This window comes from Ursus arctos, unplaced genomic scaffold (assembly GCF_023065955.2).
Source record: "Ursus arctos isolate Adak ecotype North America unplaced genomic scaffold, UrsArc2.0 scaffold_30, whole genome shotgun sequence".
In the NCBI taxonomy this organism is placed as follows: domain Eukaryota; kingdom Metazoa; phylum Chordata; class Mammalia; order Carnivora; family Ursidae; genus Ursus; species Ursus arctos.
In genome coordinates, this window is record NW_026622986.1 from 25,871,114 (window position 1) to 25,892,823 (window position 21,710).

The 21,710-nt window shown below is 36.7% G+C and overlaps 1 protein-coding gene across 5 annotated transcripts in view; it reads right to left on the minus strand.

Moving 5' to 3' along the window:
• Nucleotides 1–21,710, minus strand: part of SEC61A2 (SEC61 translocon subunit alpha 2) — a 50,010-nt gene that overhangs the window by 24,864 nt on the left and 3,436 nt on the right. For all 5 annotated transcript variants that reach the window (XM_057304669.1, XM_044392056.3, XM_044392057.3 and 2 more), the window contains exons 3-11: nt 21,112–21,177; nt 15,778–15,856; nt 11,246–11,377; nt 11,013–11,122; nt 5,926–6,079; nt 4,789–4,949; nt 4,269–4,466; nt 2,466–2,657; nt 1,694–1,770 (exon numbers count right to left, since the gene is read on the minus strand). In XM_057304669.1, coding sequence (XP_057160652.1) covers nt 1,694–1,770; nt 2,466–2,657; nt 4,269–4,466; nt 4,789–4,949; nt 5,926–6,079; nt 11,013–11,122; nt 11,246–11,377; nt 15,778–15,856; nt 21,112–21,177 — 1,169 coding nt within the window. The remainder of the gene's footprint in view (nt 1–1,693; nt 1,771–2,465; nt 2,658–4,268; nt 4,467–4,788; nt 4,950–5,925; nt 6,080–11,012; nt 11,123–11,245; nt 11,378–15,777; nt 15,857–21,111; nt 21,178–21,710) is intronic.

Sequence of the window (21,710 nt, forward strand, 5' to 3'; positions counted from 1 at the left end):
GTGCCTTTTCAACTAATGGTTCTGGAACAACTGGATATCCACATGCACAAAAAGAAATCTGGACCCCTATCTCACACTAAACAGAAAAAAATTAGCTCAAAGTGGATCGAAGACCTGAATATCAGAGCTGAGACTCCTAATGGCAAGCAAGAATAAATCTTCGTGACCTTGGGTTAGGCAATGGTTTCTTACTAACACTGAGAGCAGCACAAAGCAACCAAGAGAAACTGAACTTCATCAAAATTAATACCTTGTGCATCAAAGGACACCAAGAGAGTGAAAAGAGAACCCAGAGAATGGCAACAAAATACTTATAAATCGTAAACCTGAGAAGAAGCATATCCAAAATACTTTAAGAATCTTACAACTTGGTAACAAAAAGACAACACAACTAAAAATGAGCGAAAGATCTGAAAAGACATTTCTCAAAGAAGATACACACATGAAAAGATGTTCAACGTCATTACTCATCAGGGAAAAGCAAATCAAAACCACAATGAGTTACCACTTCATACCCAACTAAGTGGCTATAATCAAAAAGCAAGAAGCAGTGCACGCGAGGATGTAAACAACTGGAAGCTTCATCCATTGCTGGCGGGAATGCAGACCCGTATGGCCACACTGGAAAACAGTCTGCCAGTTCCTCAATATGTTAAACACAGAGTTACTAGATGACCCAACGGTTCCACTCCTACAGGAATGAAAACATGTCCACACAAAACACGTACAAATACATTCTTAACAGCATTATTCATGACAGTCAAAACCTGGAAACAACCCCAATCTCTATCAACTGATGAATGGATAAACAAATGTGGTATAGTACATCCGTATGATGGAATATTGTTCACAAATACTGCATGAACCCTGAAAACTTTATGCTAAGTGAAAAAAACTCTTCACCAAAGATCACAGGTCATTTATATGAAATGTCCAGAGTAGGCAAGCCTGTAGAGATCAAAAGTAAAAAGTTGACTCGGGCGTGGGAGGTGAGATAGGATTGGGGAATAACCAATAGCTGCAAGGTTTCTTTCTGGGTGATGAAAATGATTTTGGTTTGTTTTTTAAGTTTGTGGGGTTTTTTTAAAGTAATCCCTACACTCTATGTTGGGCTCAACTCACGACCCTGAGGTCAACAGTCGCACACTCTTCTGGCTCAGTCAGAATGTTTCTTAAATTACACTGTAATGATTACACACTCCGAATATATTAAAAACACAAAACCATATACTTCAAATGAGTGAGTTACATGGTATGTGAATTATAGCTCAATAAAGCTGTTATCAAAAAATAAACTAATGCATGGGATCCACCCCAGACCAAATAAGTCACAATGCCTAGAGGTGAATATCGGTACTTTTTTAAAAGCTCCCAGGTGATTTTATGTGCAGCCAGACGACGAGGACCTCCAATCAAGAGCATTTTAGCACTGGGCTGCTGAGCAGTGAAGGGAACACAATTTTAAAAAATAATTCAGATGTCAATTTTGACAGGGAACAATTTTAGAGAACAATTCAGTATTGTGTTAAATTTTGGTTCTTCTGTGTGAAGTAGAAGAAAAATGCTTCATATTCAACCAGGATAACATCTGACAATAAATTAAAGACTGAAAAACCAAATACATGTGTATGTAGACACACACACACACACACACACACACATATCAAGAATTAAATCTCATGACCTTACTTACCTATTAAGCTCATGAACCATAGAGGTATCTCTGTGGCCCCTCATTACCATTTGCTGTTCTTTAAGCTGCTTAGCTACCTGCCAAGAGAGAAACCACTTTTAAAATCAAACTATAAATATTTCACTGTTTAGTACCTACCAGGTTCTGTGTGAAGTGTTTTCCACACACTAGTAAATCAAATATGAGATCCTTAAGTAGGCACTGTCGTATCATTCCCATCACACCTGAGGCTCAGTGTTGCACACCACCTATTACCCACACATTAAACCAGTGTTTCTCAATCTTTTTTATTTTTCACCTCCCTAAACAGAAATTAAATAGGAAGGAATAAGAATCTGTTGGGTAGGGTTCAGCTTTGGAGGGTCACAAACCATTGTAAAAATCTAAGAATTTTCCCACCTTCCAGAAACCAGTTTTTAACTCTCTAGGGGTGATATTACCTCATTATTAAGAATGTATGACTTAAAAGTTTCAATTATGAAAGTAATTAAGAGTGTTCCAATTAAACACTCTTGAAATTAAAAACGTTTATTTTCTTTTCTTTTCTTAAGATTTTATTTATTTATTTGACAGAGAGAGAGACAGCCAGCGAGAGAGGGAACACAGGCAGGGGGAGTGGGAGAGAAAAAAGCAGGCTCCCAGCGGAGGAGTCTGATGTGGGGCTTGATCCCAGGACTCCGGGATCACACCCTGAGCCGAAGGCAGACGCTTAACGACTGAGCCACCCAGGCGCCCCTAAAAACGTTTATTTTCAAATACAACAAATACTTACATCTTTGGCTGAGGAGCCAGACACCTCTATCCATGTCTTAGAAAAGAATGCACATGATCCCAACATGAAGATGATATAAACAACCACATGGACAGGATCTTCAAATATGGCGCCCATGGACTCAGGAGGGGAAAGATAGTAACAAAGGCCTCCCACCGGGTAAGAACGAGCAGGTCCTCCCCCACTGACATCCTACCGAACAAGAATAAAAAGGACAGATGGTGAACCCAACTGGTCAAGATACATTTTTATGACTTTTCAAAGTCCTCAGAGATTACGACAATGCTTTAAGCTCAAAGCACCTACAGCTAACGATTCTATGTAACTTGAAGATTTACTTTTAATCTAATATCTTCACTCCTTCAAAATTATAGAATGAGCACCTATTATATAAAAGACATTGTGAATATTTTATTAACAGAAAAGTGATGTTCTAAAAACCAACATTATAATACATTTACCAAAAAAATCTTCTTTTCCTAAAGACAGGAATATGATCACATTTAGTCAATCTCTGATTACATTTAGAATCTGAACCTTTCTGCACTATTCAAGAGTATGCAACATATTTTTTCACTTCAAAGTATTCTATGAAGAATACAATCAGTTGAAATATTAACAGATGAATAACAACGCACTGCCTAAACTTTATATGTTTTGTATAAGAAATAGTCCTTTAATAAATATTTATCATAGGATTTTTAGCCAAACATTTAAGAATTTTTATAGTAACAGAACGGAACAGTGTAAATTCTGGGGTATAGGGGGTGGGAAAGCAATTTCTGGCTGCAATGTTTAAAATGTCTGGTTCCTGAATATACACTTCAAAATGATTTCTTTACTGTGCCCCTAAAATCACTAATCCCCAATCAAAAGCACTGTTTATAGACATAATTCAATTTCCCAGTAATTCTCTCATAAAAAGGAACTTAGTTAAGATCACAACACAATCTATATACAACCACTCAATGCGTTTATTGCTATTAAATTATTACAGTAATAATTATGAATGGGTTATTAGCTCGCAAGGGGAGGGACCGCATCCTCCCTCATCACAGGTAATCACGTTTCCGTTACATGAGTGGAGAAAAGAGTACTGTGGATAAAAGGAATCCTATTTCCTTCAACTAACACTCAAGAGTTACTGTCTTATCCTGTTAAACTTAAAAAAACAAAAATAACCTTTACTAGAGGCAGAAAGATGTCACTATAACTTACAACGTAGTAGGTAGCGTATTAAGATAAATGCATAGAATAAGCACCATATTTCAGAAACTGACTATAAAAAAATAACGGTGAAATACAAATTGTACAATTAGGTATTCTGTAAAAGAACAAAAGATCATGGTCTCTTTCAATTCTATACTTTTAAGGGGAAAAAAATACTCCTTGGTCATATGACAGAATTTAAACCAATTAAAATTCGATCCGACAATAACTCACACTTCAGTAACAACGGGCGGGACTGTTTTGGAAGAAGTGTCATCATCCCATGATGACAGGATCTATAAAAGGAAGTCAGAAAGTGCTGGATTCTATTTCTAGTAACTGTTCTCTCTCCAGTCTAGTAATCACATGCCTATCTCTAGCCCAATTAATCACTAGTTTATTGCCACTCAGGCCGTGAAAAATGGGGGTAAAACATCTTTCCAAAAAAATGATAAACTCTGAGACAGGTAAGTGACTCTGAAAATGTTATAGCAACTGCTTCAATTATGGCTCATCTCTTTCAGTTAAAAATATAACCATGAAATGCAAATGACAACAAATATGAACGCTTAGAATAAATAACAAAATACTCACAGCCCACTGTCCTAGTAAATTTACTAAAAAGTTGCCACTAAATCGAACAGACAGCATCTGGGAAATAACATACAGGTTTGACACTAAGGCCGACTGGAGAATAATGGGAATGTTCGAGGTGTAGAAGAGCTTGATGGGATAGCTACTGTACTGTCCTCGATACCGGGCCGACTTGATGGGCAAGTCAACACGAAATCCCTAAAAAATGAAAATGAAGAGGAAGTAAGAGTAACTGCACATCTCAAGCACAGAACACAGACGACAGGCACAACAGTACAGTGGGGAGTGCGACAAGCAACACCAACATTGTTCCTGCCACAGACACACACACAAGCAGAACTCCTGCTTCTGACATTTCGCACCACTAATATTTTCCACCTCAGAGTCGAAAGAATGATTTGCTTGACTAGATTCTGCAACACGGACTTGTTAGATGCTGACATCTCAAATGGCATTCTTTTCTTTAAAAGCAAAATAAAAATTCACATCCCACTGACTTCGGTGAAGAAAGTATACATACCTGAAAATATATAACAACGGCAAACACAAAGACCGTAGCAATGAGGTTCATGAGATTGGGTAGGTTCTGACGATAGAAAGCCTCCCTTAAAGCGCGGACCTTGTCTGTCCTGGTGGCCAGTAAATGAAAGAGCGCTATGACCGCACCCTCAAACTCGGTACCTGATAAGTCAAGAGAGAAATTCACTGCAGACTCTTTCTCCAACACGGTCCCAAAGATCAAACAAATAACCTTGAAACTCCAGTACATGGCAGAAAATGGGGGTCCAAATCATTCATCCATGTTTACTTTATAATACAGCCATGTGTGGAGCTTCTAAAAATATTTACATCATTGAGGCAAATGTGTCTTTTTTAGCACAAATCTCAAGTTTTCTCAAGAGACTATTCTTGATGAAAACAGCTAAAGTAGAATAAACCTAAGCAAATATTTAAGTCATAATGATTTGCCTCTCCTTTACTTTAGGGAAGGGAAAGGAGTATTTTTAGGGAGGGGGGACAGCAGCAGCCAAGCAGAATAAAGATGTCAGAATCAAAGGACCTACATCACTCTACGGAGCTGGCTTTTAAGTTTCTTTTACCAAGAATACTAATAAACCACCACTGCTCTTTTCTTAAGGCTGGGATCAGTTTAGACGGTAACTGTTAGGACTCTTGGATGGCACTTAAATGAGATCAGTGGAGATGGGTAAGGGGAAAGACAGAATGAAGGATTTCAAAATTTAGTTGCTATTACAAAGCCAAGGAGAATAGCAGCAAAAGTATTAGCGCTCCCTGATGATACGATAAATAGTAGTGTTTTCATTTGAAAAATCTTAACCCACTACCTTTTTTCCCCCTGGGAATGCAGAAATCGGTCACACTTCTACAGCAATGGCTTAAGCAAGTAACATTTTAAAAAGCTGTTTGCAACCACTGAAATTTTCAACGAGCAGAGGCTAAAATTTAGGTATTATTCTCTTTGAAGTAATATTTCATAATCCACAAATCTCTGCTGCTTAACTCCTGAGCAATTAGCATCAGTTGTCCCCTGGGACAGCAAACCAGGGTGTTTACAGGCATGTCCTGCTCCGTGACGGGTTACTTTCCAGCACACATCCAGCAAAACTCGTGCAGTTGCAGTCGCTGTGCACTGTACCTCTGCCAGTGTTAATAGTAGTGGGACTAAAGGCCTTCCAGACAATGGTTTCACAGATGTTGGTGGCAATAAAGAGGGAAATACCAGACCCCAAGCCGTAACCCTTCTGTAGCAGCTCATCTAACAGCAGCACAATCAAACCAGCAACAAACAACTGTGGGGAAAGAAATGCAAGTAAGCTGAAGCAAGAATAAACTCAAGAAAGGGGAAGATGAACACCACTGACTCCGTTCAAAGTATGGGCATTTTTAATATTAAAACCTAATTGTTGCAATATCACTGTTATGACTCTCCATCTTTTTAACCCCACTTTAGTCAGAAGTCAGGTCTGCAAATCAGAGGGGTGGAAACATTGTTACATTATAAAGCAGACATTTCAACCTCTAAAGCCTATTTATAAACCATCTGAATAGTCTCCCTTACAATCTTTAAGTAAGGTCTATTGAAAAGCACACTAAAACAAAAATGCTCAAACTTGTTCAATTTAGGACAGCAAGAAACTGAAAACATTCCAAGTAGTTCCAAGGAAGTGAAAAACCAAATGAAATATGGTATAATAACAAGACACAGTTGTATACTGCCACTAAAGGAAAAGTATGCGGATACATTTTTAAGGTGTTATATGTAATACTTTATATATTATATATACAGTTTCCATTGAACAACATAGGCTTGAACTACGCAGGTCCACATATACAGATTTTTTTATACATACACTGTAGTACTATAAATGTGTTTTCTCTTCCTTCTGAGTTTCTTACCAACATGCTCTTTTCTCTAGCTTACTGTATCATATAAATGATGATATATAACATACAAAACATGTGTTAATCAACCATCTATGCTATTGGCAAGGGATCAGGTAAACAGTAAGCTGTTAGTAGTTAAGTTTTGAGGGAGTCGAAAGTTGTATGTGGTTTTCAGCTGCATGGGGGGGAGGTTTAGCACCCCAACTCCTGTGTTGTTCAAGGGTCAACTGTAATATACAGAGAGAATAAGTCAAAAGGAGCAGAAATTAATATGTAAAAGAGACTGTAACAATGTCAAAAATGCACTCCAGGGGCACCTGGGTGGCTCAGTTGTTAGGCGGCTGCCTTCGGCTCAGGGCGTGATCCCAGAGTCCTGGGATCGAGCCCCACATCAGGCTCCTCCGCTGGGAGCCTGCTTCTTCCTCTCCCACTCCCCCCGCCTGTGTTCCCTCTCTCTCTGGCTGTCTCCCTCTCTATCAAATAAATAAATAAAATCTTAAAAAAAAAAATGCACTCCATACCCACAATGACAAAAAGTGAATGTAAATTTGAAGAGAAGGATTTGCCAGGTTCTTAAGCTCATCCTTTTTTAAAAAATAAAAGCGTTCTAACTTTAATTTATGTGAAATTGAAAATTCTTAATTTTCCTCTTGGAGACATTTCTGTAAAAGCATGTGCCAATTAAAAATAATCCGTAGCCTTGCAAGTGATCTCCATAGTCATGTATTCCCCGCACTGCAGTATCCTAATCAAGAGGGAAAGAAAAGATGCTTCCATGCCTCCAACCTCACGCCTTCCCCGTTTTAAAAACTCCATCCTACGTAAGTGAGGAAACGCCACTTCCACTCCTCCCAGCTCTGAGGCCTCCCACCCTATTACTTACTCAGTTGACCTGACAACCCCCGTTACAAAAGACAGCAAACGAACTACAGTACACCATTTTAAGCATGCTTACCTTCTGCGGTGTGTTTTTTTTCTTAACTGTCATTTCAGTGGTTGTACAGAGCCTAAATTGTCTATTTACAGTCTTTTAGTTTGACTTTCAAAGGACTGGAAAAAGGGTACAATTCTTCAAACTTCTAAGAGTGCTCATGAATCCTTTACTGTTTGAAAACCAAGTTTAACACTTTGACAAGATAAAAGAGAAGTTAGGACTTACTACGGAGATTTTATTTTGACCACAATTATGTAATAAGCAAATAAATGCTCCCAATCAGAAAAACAACCCTGTGCAGGGAAAGACAGCTGTCCATAAACTATCAGCCCACCAGAAAGCAGGATCATGAGCTTCTGATTAAATGACTTGTCCAGAGTCATAAAGTCACTCTGAAATACCTGTTAATTCTCCAAACCTCCTGTTCAGACCAATAACCATCAGGCTACAGAGTGATTCATGTATGTCCTGTGAAAATCAAACTCATATTTTTCTAAGTGGAGAAAGGAATCATAGAGAAGTATAAATGAGTAATGGTTTCTATAATAAAAGATAGTAAAAAGCATGCGAACTATGTTTCTGAGGTGGGGGATGCTGAAAAACCACGAAGTTAGAGCATCTCCTTGACTACAACAGGGACAGAGACCAAATGCCCCCTGCAGGCGCTTGTGGAATGTGCTATACATACACATCTCTAAACTAGGCATAAAATTAACTCTTTACATTTCACCTCCGCTTGTGCACGCACACACACACGCAACTGAACAAAACAATACCTTTCCTACATGCCATGCACACTGATATTTTCTATTCTGTTATTTTAATCAAGACCCACTATTTAGATTTCAAATCTCACTAGTTGAAACACATGATCATGTGAGTGAAACAAGAATAATTAAGGTGAGAAATACCTTACCTAACAGCATGCAGTTTTCAAAATCTATGTTCTAGGTGAAACACACTGATCCAATCATCTCTCTTCAGTGTATCCACACATTTTCAATGTTAGGAATGCCTTAAAAGACACACTACCCACCTACGATCAAACACATTTCTCTATACAGCAACACTGAAAGAATTAACCGCAAGTACTTGTACGCCAGAATTTATGTAAACAGAAGTATATATCCACTTATTTCATTTCTGGAATGTAACTATTCCTTGACTTCTGATACTGGGGGAAAAAAATTAAAATAGCTTAACTCTGTTTTATCTCAAATTCAAATTTGTAACGACTCCACAGAAGTCAATGCTTTAACCCAAAACTGGTCAGATGAGGTTCTTCAAGAATCCAAAAATATCCCTACTAAAATACTAGAAAAATTGTAGGAGCATAATGTTCTAAGAGCTAGGTGTCAATTCTGAATGTCTTTTAACAATCGGGGTTATTCTGGGGGCGCCTGGGTCGCTCAGTTGGTTGAGTGTCTGCCTTTGGCTCGGGTCATGATCCCGGGGTCCTGGGATCCAGCCCCTGTCAGGCTCCCTGCTTGGTGGGGGTGTGTTTCTCCCTCTCACTCAGCCCCTCCCCCTGCTCGTGCACTCTCTCTCTGTCTCTCCTTCCCTCCTCTCTCTCAAATAAATAAAATCCTTTAAAAAAATAAAAATCGGAGCTATTCTGAACTACAGGTTGTATAAAGCAAAGGCTATAAAGAAACAAAATAAGACAACAATTGATGCATCGCTATCTTCAACAATGCCAAAAGCACACGGCGAGATCATAAGCACTGAAAGACATCCAAGTCAGTTTTCAGAGGGTCCTCTCTCCCAAGCCACTGCAACTCTTCCTCTAATTCTCAAAGGTTATGAATTTGCCAATCAGGTTTTTTTTTAAATGGAGGAATAAGGACAACGTTTATGGGAACTCACTAGGGCTCAGAAACCTACCAAAGACTGATAATGCATTAAAAATTCCTCAGCCGGTCAAAAGACAAAATATTTCCATCTAGTTAGAAGAGCCCCTCCTGTTGTTAATGACATCAATAAATATTTGAACAACCTAATTCTCCTTGTTCTAATCTAATCTCTTTGTTCTAATCATTCACTACATGATCTTATTTTGATTTGCTCCGTATATATGGTTTCTCATTAAAAAACAATGGTCAACCATGCCAATCTGAAATGGTCATATTTCTCAATGTATATATTAATAAGTTATTTTAGTTTTATTTAAAAATATTTTTCCAAAATTAATGCTTTGACCATTAAAAAAAATGTTCCTAAATGAATCTTATTTCCATAGAGTGAGCAAGAAGAGGCATTTCCAAAATAACCAGGGCTCTAGATGCTGTGCTTAACTTATCAAACTTCTTTTCAAAATGCCACAAATAACTATTACATAACTTAAGTACAATCCATTCTTGGGTAGCTTCTCTACATGATTTTTAAGGACTGTACATTAGAGAAATATCTTCTAGACTTGACACACTTTGAGATACTTAGTACAGGGATAATTATGTTGGCCTTTAAAAGTTCAATTCCAAAGGGTCTATTTTAAAAATCCATGAAATATATGTATACAGCTTCATGTATTTTACTAGCTGTAAGATACTATTTGTAATGCCATTATTTTGTATACCACTAAGAAAAAAATACTGTCAATTAAACTATGACACAATAACTTATCACAAAGAATTTTTATTTCTACTTGTAAGAAAAGCTATTTTAGACCTATTTTAGATTTTATCATCTAGCCTGTTGTGTGCCGTTGCATACACACAGTGAACCAGAACCTTCTGCAGACATTTTAAACAGCAACTAATCTCAAAAACATGTCACACCAACAATGCACATAACCAATCGATGCGATGAACATGTGACTAGCTCTAACCCACTGACACACATATGCAGACAGTGACTACTATCACGACTGCTGCCTGGCTGATAGCAAACGTGGGGCACTACCAGCTCTAAGAGAAAACATCCTGGGGCAACTGGGAGGCTCAGTCACTAAAGTCTCTGACTTCAGCTCAGGTCATGATACCAGGGTCCTGGAATCAAGCCCTGCATCGAGCTCTCTGCTCAGCAGGGAATCTGCTTCTCCCTCTCCCTTGCCCTTCCCGGTGTTCCTGCTTTCTCTCACCCTCAAATAAATAAAAATCTTAAAAAAAAAAAAAAAAAAAAGTCCTGATTTCAGAGACATCAAAAAGTAAAAAATGTGCATCTAAGAATCAGTGAAATACAGTCGATCCATAATGCCTTGTACTATGCAGCTATGAGGCTATTAAAATAAATTTTAACATTTTATATCAACACAATTTATACATGTCACTTCAATAATCAAAATCTTATAATTAAATAATTCAAAAGTAAGAAAATTAATGCATCAACCATTTAAAGAACTGTTAGAAAAGAAAAAAGGGATCAAATTGTTTTGTTATCTGCAGATGAAAAATTGGATTTCTTACCTGAATAATGATAAGGAGACAGATGCCAGCACCCATTTCAGCGGGATCCCCATACATGCCCGTCATGACATACACAATGGCTTGCCCAATGGTAATGATCATACCAAATACTGACAAAAATTGGGGGAAAAGGAGTACATGCTTACAACCAAAGACAAAAAAGACTAGAAAAATATCTTTACCACAAAATTCTCAAATTTGGAAAAGACTCTTTAACTGTATTAATAGCTCACATTTCTGGGCTCCATTGAATAGAGCTCTGTCTTTGGGTGTGTCTCCAACTTCAATGATTTTGGCTCCAGCTAACAACTGCATAATCAAACCAGATGTTACAATTGGGGAGATACCCAATTCCATTAAAGTTCCTGTAAAGGAGAAGGAAAAAAGTAAAGAATCTTTACTATACCCAATGCAGATTAGTTTACAAGTGTGGCAATCCTTATTCATGTCTATTAAAACACATGCTCAAATGTTAACAGGCAGATTTTCATTCTTTAAACACTGATTTATTAACACATGTATTTACTTCATTTATTAACACAATCTTGCAACAATTCACTGAAACAAAATTACTATCCCCCAAAAAAGGTAAATTTCTGTAAATTCTGAACTTAAAATGTTAAAGAAATCCTTTGAAAGAAATCTTCCAAAATTTCTGTCCAAATCATTATTCTTAAAACTTAAACTGAACATTTTGTTTTAATGCAAAATAAGAAATACATACCAAGCCTGAGAATTAAATACCAAGTTAATAAAAAATGACATTTAAGATTATTAGTGCCTCTTCTAGTTCAAATTCTAAAATTACATAGGGAGTCATCTAAATCAATGTTGTAGAACATTTAGTGGCATGAAAAACGTTCATGACATAGTGGATAGCAAAATGAAAAATTTGGAAAATAGTATTACAGTTCGATTTCAGTTAATACTTAGGTGGAAAATAGTTTCCTGATATTTTAGCCTGGTTGTCAAGATATGGTTATTTTTACCCAGTGAGATTATTTTCTTCTTTTCTCTTCTTATTTTTTAAGTTTTCTTTACAGAAAACACATATTGTACTTAGAGTGAAAAATAAGAAATCCAAATATGCCAAGTGTACAAGTTAACATGTAAAACGAATAATTCTACATCATCAAGAAGATGTTTTCACTGGTCATTCTGTCTTAAATCCTGGCTTTTATAAATGTTGAGAAGGTGCCTTTAATATGAGAAAAGATTCCAGGGCGCCTGGGTGGCACAGTGGTTAAGCGTCTGCCTTCGGCTCAGGGCGTCATCCCGGCGTTATGGGATCGAGCCCCACATCAGGCTCCTCCGCTATGAGCCTGCTTCTTCCTCTCCCACTCCCCCTGCTTGTGTTCCCTCTCTCGCTGGCTGTCTCTATCTCTGTCGAAGAAATAAATAAAATCTTTAAAAATAAATAAATAAATAAATAAATAAATAAAATATGAGAAAAGATTCCATCCTAGGAGGATTCTTGATGTCTCCTCAAATACTTCAACAGTAAAAGTTAACATTTCTTATTGTTAAAACCAGTAGGTAGAGAAGTAGGTAGGAAGATAAACATTTTTTTAAAAGTAAAATCCCAAAAATTTGTAACTGTCACATGAATCTAGTCTGAGAATAAATACAGTCAAGTTTTGATGACAATTTCATATAGGAAATATGGCACCTCAAATCAGTAGGAAAAGGACAAATGGACCTTACGAAATGACTGGCCATTTATAAAAAATCACGCCTGCATTTCTTACCTCATGACTTACAACAAAATAAATGCCTGATGTATAGAAAATTTAACCATAAGAGAAAAACGACAAAAATACTTTCTTGGAAAAGAAAAGGCCTTTCTAAGCATGACCAAAAAACCTAGAACCCACAATGAAAAAGATAGATGCTATGGTTAGATACAACTATGAAAATTCCATGTGGTAAAACACTGCATAAAATTTTTTTTAAAAAGGCAGCATTAAAGTTAAAAGAAAAATACGTGAACACAAATGACAGAGCTCATATCTCCAATATGCGAAGAGTTCTTACAAATCGATTAAAAATGAACAAACCAATAGGAAAAAAATTTAAAAAGGAAAAAGAGATAACATAGTATGGCTGCTCCCAATGATACTCTTTCTCAGGAAATACTGACAGTACAGGAGGGGACGCCCACACCCGAATCTGAACTATGTAACCCTGAAACTCTAACCAAAGCTGACTGAGCCCAGTGTAAATTCTGTAGTTTGGAATTCTAAGCTAAGAACCAAAGAACCCAGGAATTTGGGGAGCTAAAGCCCAAAGAAAAGGTTCCCAATCCCTGCTGCCGATCTAAAGCTACCCTAGTTTTCTCTTCCAGCCCAGGCTTAGTTGTTCCACCTCCCCTATGGAGTCCAAAAAATAACCAGTATCTTTCTAGCAAGTTCCATTTTTGTGTTTAAACTGGTCAGTAATTTTCTATTACTTAAAACAAGTCCACTCAGAAAAAATTCAAATATTCAATAAAAATATAAGACAATGTTCAAGCTCGCCTATATATAAAGAAATACAAATTAAATAACAGATATCAATTTTTACCCGTCCAACTTCCAAAGACTAAAGGACTAATAATATAATATCCACTTTTGGAAGAAAGATGTCATTCTCATATAGAACTGCTAAGTGTATAAAATAATACAAATCTTTTGGAAGATAATTTAGCATTATCTATCAAAAATTTAGGTGTATATATCTTGCACAGTTAAACTTCTAGAAATTAATTCTATTAAAAAATGACAAGAGATAGCATACAGTATAGCATTCACGGTAGCACTGGTTATAATGATATAAAATTGGGGGAAAAAACCAAATGTGTGGAAGAAGAGGACCCTAATGGCCTGGAACCACACTTGCAGTACCCTCCTCACTTTGTCTCTAAGCCCTTTATGATCTGGCTCTTGGACTCATCTGTAACAGCGTGTCCCACCTCATTATTTCTTTTCTTATCTTCTTCTAGCCATACTGACTCCTCATCCTTTCCTGAACACATTAAGCACATTCCCATCTCAGGGCCTGGGCACGTGCTCTTCCCTACAACGTTCCTCCCCCAGATCATCACATGGCCTTCTCTCTCGTGTCCTGCAGGTCTCTGCTCAAATGTCCCTCCCCTCGCCCAAAACGTACTCACGAGAGGATACCTCCCCAAATAGAATAATAGAAACTCCACAACAACAGGGACGCTGTCTTGATCGCTGCTTTCATCTCGGCGCCTAGCACAAAGCTTGCCACACAGTAAGAACGCAAAAAATATCTGAATGACTAAATAATTCGTGGCATATCCATATAACGGAACAGCATACAGCCATTAAATGAAACAACTCATCCAAGAAACTGAGTAAACACACTAAGTAGCAGAACAGGTACATAGTTTATCTTATTTTTTAGTTTAAAAAAACAAGCACAGTTGACCCTTGAACAATGGAGGGGTTAGAGACACTGACCCCCTATGCAGTCAAAAATCCACGTATAACTTTTGACTCTCCCAAACCAAAAACTTAACTACTAATAGCCTACTGGTGACTGGAAGCCTTACCAATAACGTCAACAGTCAATTAACACATATTTTGTATGCTCTGTAAGTATCATACACTATATTCTCGTAATTAAGTAAGCTAGAAAAGAAAATGTTATGAAAAATGTCCTAGGAAGAGAAAATACATTTACAGCACTGCACTGTATTTATTAAAAAAAAAAAAAAAAAAATCCACATATAAGTGGACCCCACACAGTTCAAACCCATGTGGTTCAAGAGTCAACTAAATATAAATTTATCTATGTGAATGCATATGCAGAGAAAAGGTCTGCATAGATATTCAACAACCTATTATCTTCCTGGGACTTACCCTTGAGATGCAAGACTTTCATTTGCAGCTTTATATAAAACTACATACAAATTTTGGTGCATTTTTTAATGATTAACCAATATTTCTATTTTAATCTAAAAAAATTACCAACAAAACCCCTCCTGATCCAGTCCCTAGCTATCTCTTTAGCCACTGCCTTACGCACATGGGCTTTTGGCTCAGCCTTCCCTCTCCCACCGGCCCAGATACAGAAATCCAATTCCAGTGCTATTCCAGTATCGTCTCCTCCGACACTACAGATCAGGGTCCTTCAGGGCCAGGCAAAACCCAAGGACACACTTTAGAGGGTCCAGGAAGCTCCAAAGCTTTTATGCAAAATCTGTGCATGTGAATATGTATGAATTTTTCCAAAATCTGTGCGTGTGAGTGTGTATGAATTTTTCTTGGGAGAGTATACATAAATTTAATTAGAGTTATATTCAACTAATGAATCACTGAACATTATATCAAAAACTAATGATGTACTATACCTTGGCTAATTGAATTTCAATAAAATAAATAAATAAACAAATAAATAAATAAATAAAGTAATACTGTACACAAAAAATTTTAATTAGAGTCTCAAAAAAAATATGACCCATAAAAGGATGAAGGATGAAAGCTCCAGACAGTGCTATCACTCCGCTCTCTGTTGGACATCTACACTCTGTACATATTTCTATTATTACAAGACATACAGAGTTTTGTAAGTATTTACGTGTTGGTCTCTTCTCCTAGGCAACGGGTTTCTTTTACCATATGCTCCCCACCCCTGTAGACATCAAAATAGTTGTTTCCACATTTTCTCATCTATTTGATGTCAGTATTAATGCCTAGTATGGAGGCAAAAAAAGAAAAGAAAAGAGAAAAGAAAGGAAAAGAAAAGAAGAAGTACATACCTCTGTTGGATGCAAGAATAACTCTCATCCAGTAGAAAGGATCTGCAGAATCTGATGACATGATTCCAAATAGTGGTATCTATAATATTACATAAAACAATTTCTGAAAATGCATTATATAAATTAAGTTGGAACTTAATTCATACTTCAATTACTTATTATTTGTAATACTTAAAAGAAAAAAAACCCACTACTTCTCATGTTCTCTAATAAAACAAGTGTACCCTAAAGGGAAAGTTTTTTAACAAAAATAAAAACAATAGGAATCACTACTTATGCAAATCCACTGTGAACATACCTATCAGGATGAAGATCGGTTGCACAGCAATGTGACTATACTTAACACTACTGAACTGTGTGCTTAAAAACGGCTAAGATGGTAAATTCTATGTTATTTTTTTTACAATTAAAAAAATACCCCATCAGTAAATTATAGGATATATCCACCCAGTCATAGAATAATTTTGCTAAGCTATGGGTACTAATGACAGCCACAGTCACATTCTAAATGTGAGACTGAAGACTATATATATATATACACACACACATATATATTTATATAAATATTATGCAGCCACTGAACAGAAGCTTAAAGAAGCTTGTAATAGCATAAAGAAGTGCTTATGCTGTAATACCAAGTATGACACTGTGGTTCTCAACCTGGGGCAATTCTGCCCCCCACAGGGGACATCTGGCAATACCCAAAGACATTTTTGGTTGTCACAACTCAAAGGGAAATGCTACTGGCATCTAGTGGGTAGAGGTCAGGGATGCTGTCGAACATCCTACAATGACCCCACAACAAAGAATAATCGGCCTGAAATTCAGTGCCATTGTTGAGAAACCCTGGTATAAAAAGAAAGATACCAAATTGCATAAATGAAAGTTTATAAATTAAATACTGTAAAAATATGTATAAAAAAATAAAACTAAGTGTAAATATTTCAAATCCTGAAGAGTAATTATCTGTAGGTGGTAGGATTATGGCTGACTTTTACTTTATTCTTCTCAGCATTTATCAAATTTTCTATAATGAGCGCATATTACTTTTTCATTAGAAAAAAAAAAAAAACTCTTCACTTCAGAATGTTTCCTATTATATGTCCGACGTTCAGGACACAGCACCTGGTCATACCCCTCCCCTCACCATGTGGGGATCAGACACAAAAAAAAATACATTTCCAATTTCAAAAACCTTCTTTATAAAAAGCTGTTTTTTTTTTTTTTTAAAGTCTCAAAAGATGCTGCCAACGATTCTGAACAAACCATCTGGTCAACCTCACCCTTTCAGGACATCTGGATTTATTAGCTGGGTAGCAAAACTGATGAAGCAAGAAGCATGGATATTTTATGTACCCTAACGCTGCAGACACTCTTCAGCTAATGTGAGAGACAGGGAGGAAGGAAGTTATTGTATAAAAACCAATTAACACTACAGGACAGTCCACATCACAATATTCCCTAAGTGGGAGAGAGGTCAATCGGTCAAATTACTTTGCTTAATTGCACCTGATAGAGATGGCCATTACCTCCACAATTAGATGATTTGTGGGACAATGAACAAGAAAAAGTCAGCCAACTTCCCCTAAGTAATGGCATTCCCTCCTTTCCTGTAGTCAACAGGATTATTAAACTCGGTGTCTGATTTTATTCCTCTCAGTAAAATCCATACCATGGGTTTACGTACAACAATAGCTGAGCAGCAACTCCCCAATGTGTAAGAAAACACACTTTTTTAAACATGTAAAATAGTAGAAGCTAACAAGAGTGAAAAAAGCTAAGGAAAAAAGGGGTGCCTGGATAACTCAGTCGGTTGAGCATCCGACTCTGATCTCAGCTCAGGTCTTGAGATCAACTCAGGGTCATGAAATCAAGCCCACATTGGGTTCCATGCTGGATATGGAGCCTACTTGGGGGGGGCGGGAGGGAACCTAAGGAAAAAGAAAAAAAAAAATCCATTAAGCAGCCAAAGAAGAAAAGGGATCATGAACTTGAAGCACTGGTGAACATAGGGGCGAGAAAACTGCAGACAAGTGAGAAGTAGAGAGCCCAGCACGAAGCTGTTCCAACCGCCACAATGGAAGGCAACGCAATCCTCAAATTCACAACATTCCAAACCTGGAGAAGAGCCTTATCTTTTTACCTCCTTTGGTTAGAAGGGACTAGACACAGCAGCTGGGAAGAAACAGATGAGAGAAGAGAGCAATGGGGCTCTCTTCTGGTGACAGTTACAGGGGCCACCGTGAGTTGGGAATGAGGGAATGATCAGAGGTCAAGAATGGAACAGCCCTCCTCAGTCACCTGGTGAGAACCACCTCGGGAGAAGAGCCCAGGTAGCAATTACTGCACTTACCACAGCTTATCTCACCTCCCACCATTCCCTCAAACTAAAGAAAAGTGGGTGAAACAGGAGACCCCAAACCCTTTAACTGTGGCTGGGAGGGGAAAATGAACCTGTCTGAGATTCAGTGGAAAGAGAATCAAGAAACCACCAGCACTGGGCAGAACTGCCTAAACATGAGAAAGACATAAAACACAGCTTAGCAACTACGCTACTATACTGAAGGAAAAAAATAATAAAGTAACATAAAATATGTAAATTAATTTATTGCATGAAACAGTCATGAGAAATACCACACTTTCTGAGCATCACAATTTCTATGGTTCTTGGGTTCTAGCAGCCAAGCTTAAAATATTTACTACCTAGCCCTTCACAGAACAATGTTTGCTGACACTTGGATTCGAAGATTCAATATTGTCAAGAAGGTAATTTTCTCTGAATTTATCTATAAATTCAAAGCAATACAAATCATAATCTAGCAAGCTTTCTTATAGAAACTGACAAGCTGATTCTAAAATCTATACAGAAATATGAAGAACTTAGAATAACCAAAAAACATTTTGAAAAAGAAAAACAAAAAAGACTTTTACAACCTGATTACAGGACTTAATATAAAGCTATGGTAATCAAACAGTGTGACCATAACGATGGAATAAAAATGAATGGAACAGAACAGAGGACAAAAATATATTCACGCTTATACAGTTAATTGATTTTCAACAAAGATGCTGAGGTAATTCAATGGAGAAAGGATAGCCTTTTCAACAACCGGCAATCCAAACAGAAAAAAATGAACCTCAACCTTACTTAGGCCATACACAAAAATTAACTTGGAATAGACCACAGACCAAAACATACAAGCTAAGACTATAAAATATTTAGAAGAACACAGGAGAAAATCTTCACAACCTTAGAAGACAGGAAATCAAAACCATGAACTATCAAAGAAAAAAGACACATTGAACTTCAAAATGAAGGATTTTTGCTCTTTGCAAGATATTAAGAAAATGAAAAGGCAAGCCATAGACTAGGAAAACATATTCACAGTACATATATCTGACAAAGGACCTGTATCCAGAAAATATTTTAAAATGCATATAATTCAGGGCGCCTGGGTGGCTCAGTTGGTTAAGCATCTGCCTTTGGCTCAGGTCGTGATCCCAGGGTTCTGGGATCAAGCCCCACATCGGGCTCCAGGCTCGGCAGGGTGTCTGCTTCTCCCTCTCCCTCTGTTCCTCCTTCCTGTGCATGCGTGCACTCTCTCTCAAATAAATAAATTTTTAAAAATCTTTTTAAAAATGCATATAACTCGAGACGATAATATAATTTTTTAATGGGCAAAAGCTGTGAAAAAGACACTTCACGGATGATAAACAAATGTCCCATAAGTACATGAAAAAATTGCTCAATATCATTTACCAGGGAAATGCAAATTAAAACCACACCCATTAGAATGACTAATCCTAAAATGCTCAACAATACTAAGAGCAGGCAAAGATGGGGAGTAACTGGAATTCCTATACATGACTGGTGAAAATATAGAACAGCACAACCACTTAGAAAAAAGTTGGACAATTTCTTATAAAGCTGAACCTATAACTTCCATACAACCCAGCAATTCTACTCCTAGGTATTCACCCAAGAGAAATGAAAACAAATATTCAGAGAAAGTCTCGCCCAGGAATATTCTCAGCAACTTTATTAGAACCAAAATCTGGAAACAACCCAAATGTCCAACAAAAAGTGAAGAGATGAACAAATGGTGTATAGTCATCCATCCTCGGAAATAAGAAGGGATGAATTACTGCTCTACCGAACACATGGATGAATCTCAGAGTGTGAGACAAAGCCAGACGCTAAGGAATGACACTGGATGATTCCACCTAGATGAAATTCTAAAAAAACAAACCAAATTATAGGAACAGAAAGCAGATCAGTGCTTGCCTGACACGGGGGGTGAGGTGGAGACTAAGAGATTCCACAGAACTTTCTGGAGTGACAGAATGTTCTGTATCCACTGAGGTAGTAGGTATGTGGGTGTATACATTTGTCAAAACTCTTCAAAATGTACACTTAAAAAATAAGTGTATTTTACCATACATAAATTATAACTTCATAAATCTGATTTTTTTTATGGAGGGGATGGAAATTTCTAAGATGTTAAAAGTTGGTGGTAAAAATATGGATGATGATTCTTTTTTTCCCTCTACTTTTCCGTATTTAAAAAAAGTTCTCTTTCCCTGACCACCCAAAACAATTTTGAACTAAGTACAGTAATAAAATATCTTAGTGGCCAAATTATTTCACTCTTCAAAAAAATACGTTTCACTTTTCCCCAGACTATGGACTTAATCTGCTCTACTGCCTCCTAATATAATTTTTTTATACTTCCTTATATGTATTTCAATAGCTCTTCAAAATCCTCAAAAAACTTGCACCTAAATCATCTAGTTTAATTCTCACAACAATCCTGTGACAGGGACAGGTACATTTTCTTCTCATTTTGTGAACTTAATCTCTGCAAAATATTAATAAAAAGCATCACGGAATTTTATCAATTTATAAATACAGTATATCACTGGGGTTCTAGAATTTGACTTTTTGGGATTCTTAAATTAATACATGCTATTTACAACATGACTAAACGCCAACAAAACAGAAAAAAAAATATTTGCAATGTATATGTCGAAGGTTTAACACTTTTATATATAAAAATCTGTCTTAATACAAAAAAACTCAAGAAAAAAATGGGTAAAGATCATTAACTACAAACTAAGAGAAAAAAAGAAAAAAATGTTTCAAACCCACTAATAAAAAAAACCACACACACAATAGGACAAGATAACCATTTTCGCCATCAACTCAGATTAAAAATAACAATGCTCAAAATAATTTAGGATAATTATTATTTTAACTAAAATAAATTTCTCGAATTGTAACCAATCAAAACCCTCCAACGGCATTGACATTTAATTAATATTTTGGTTACATACCTGACAACATACTAAGAAAATGAAGAGAGTTATGGCAGTCCATAGTACCTTCTCTCTGAACTGGATCTACAACAAAATAAGGATGATCAATCAAAACCAAGAAATAGCAAATACGAAACAAAATTCCACATTAAAGCATACCATTCTGTATCATGACAGCTCCTATTATTTACTATTAAGACACTCTCACCTAGTTAGTATCATCTAAAGCAAACAGCTCAGTTTTTCAAACATAACCTTCTTTACTTTTCCAAGAATTAAGTAAATTAAATACAGGCAGGCCTCATCACACTGTACTATGTTAACTGAAACCAAAAAGGATGAAAAGCAAGACACAGATCCAATATGCATGCATTTCAGTTAACCCAGCATTGTGCAAAGTGGGGACTGCCCATGATAACATTATATGAATATTTCATGGAATATCAAAAGCTAGAGCTTCTTGGGATGTCTAACATGTAACTGAAACAACTATTTTTAAAACCTCAAAGAAATTTAAAAAAAAATACACTTCTAAATAAAACAGTAAGTTTAACAACAGTTTTACTTATCTCTTTTCTACACACCTATTCCTGTTAGTTTTGTGAGATATCAAAAGC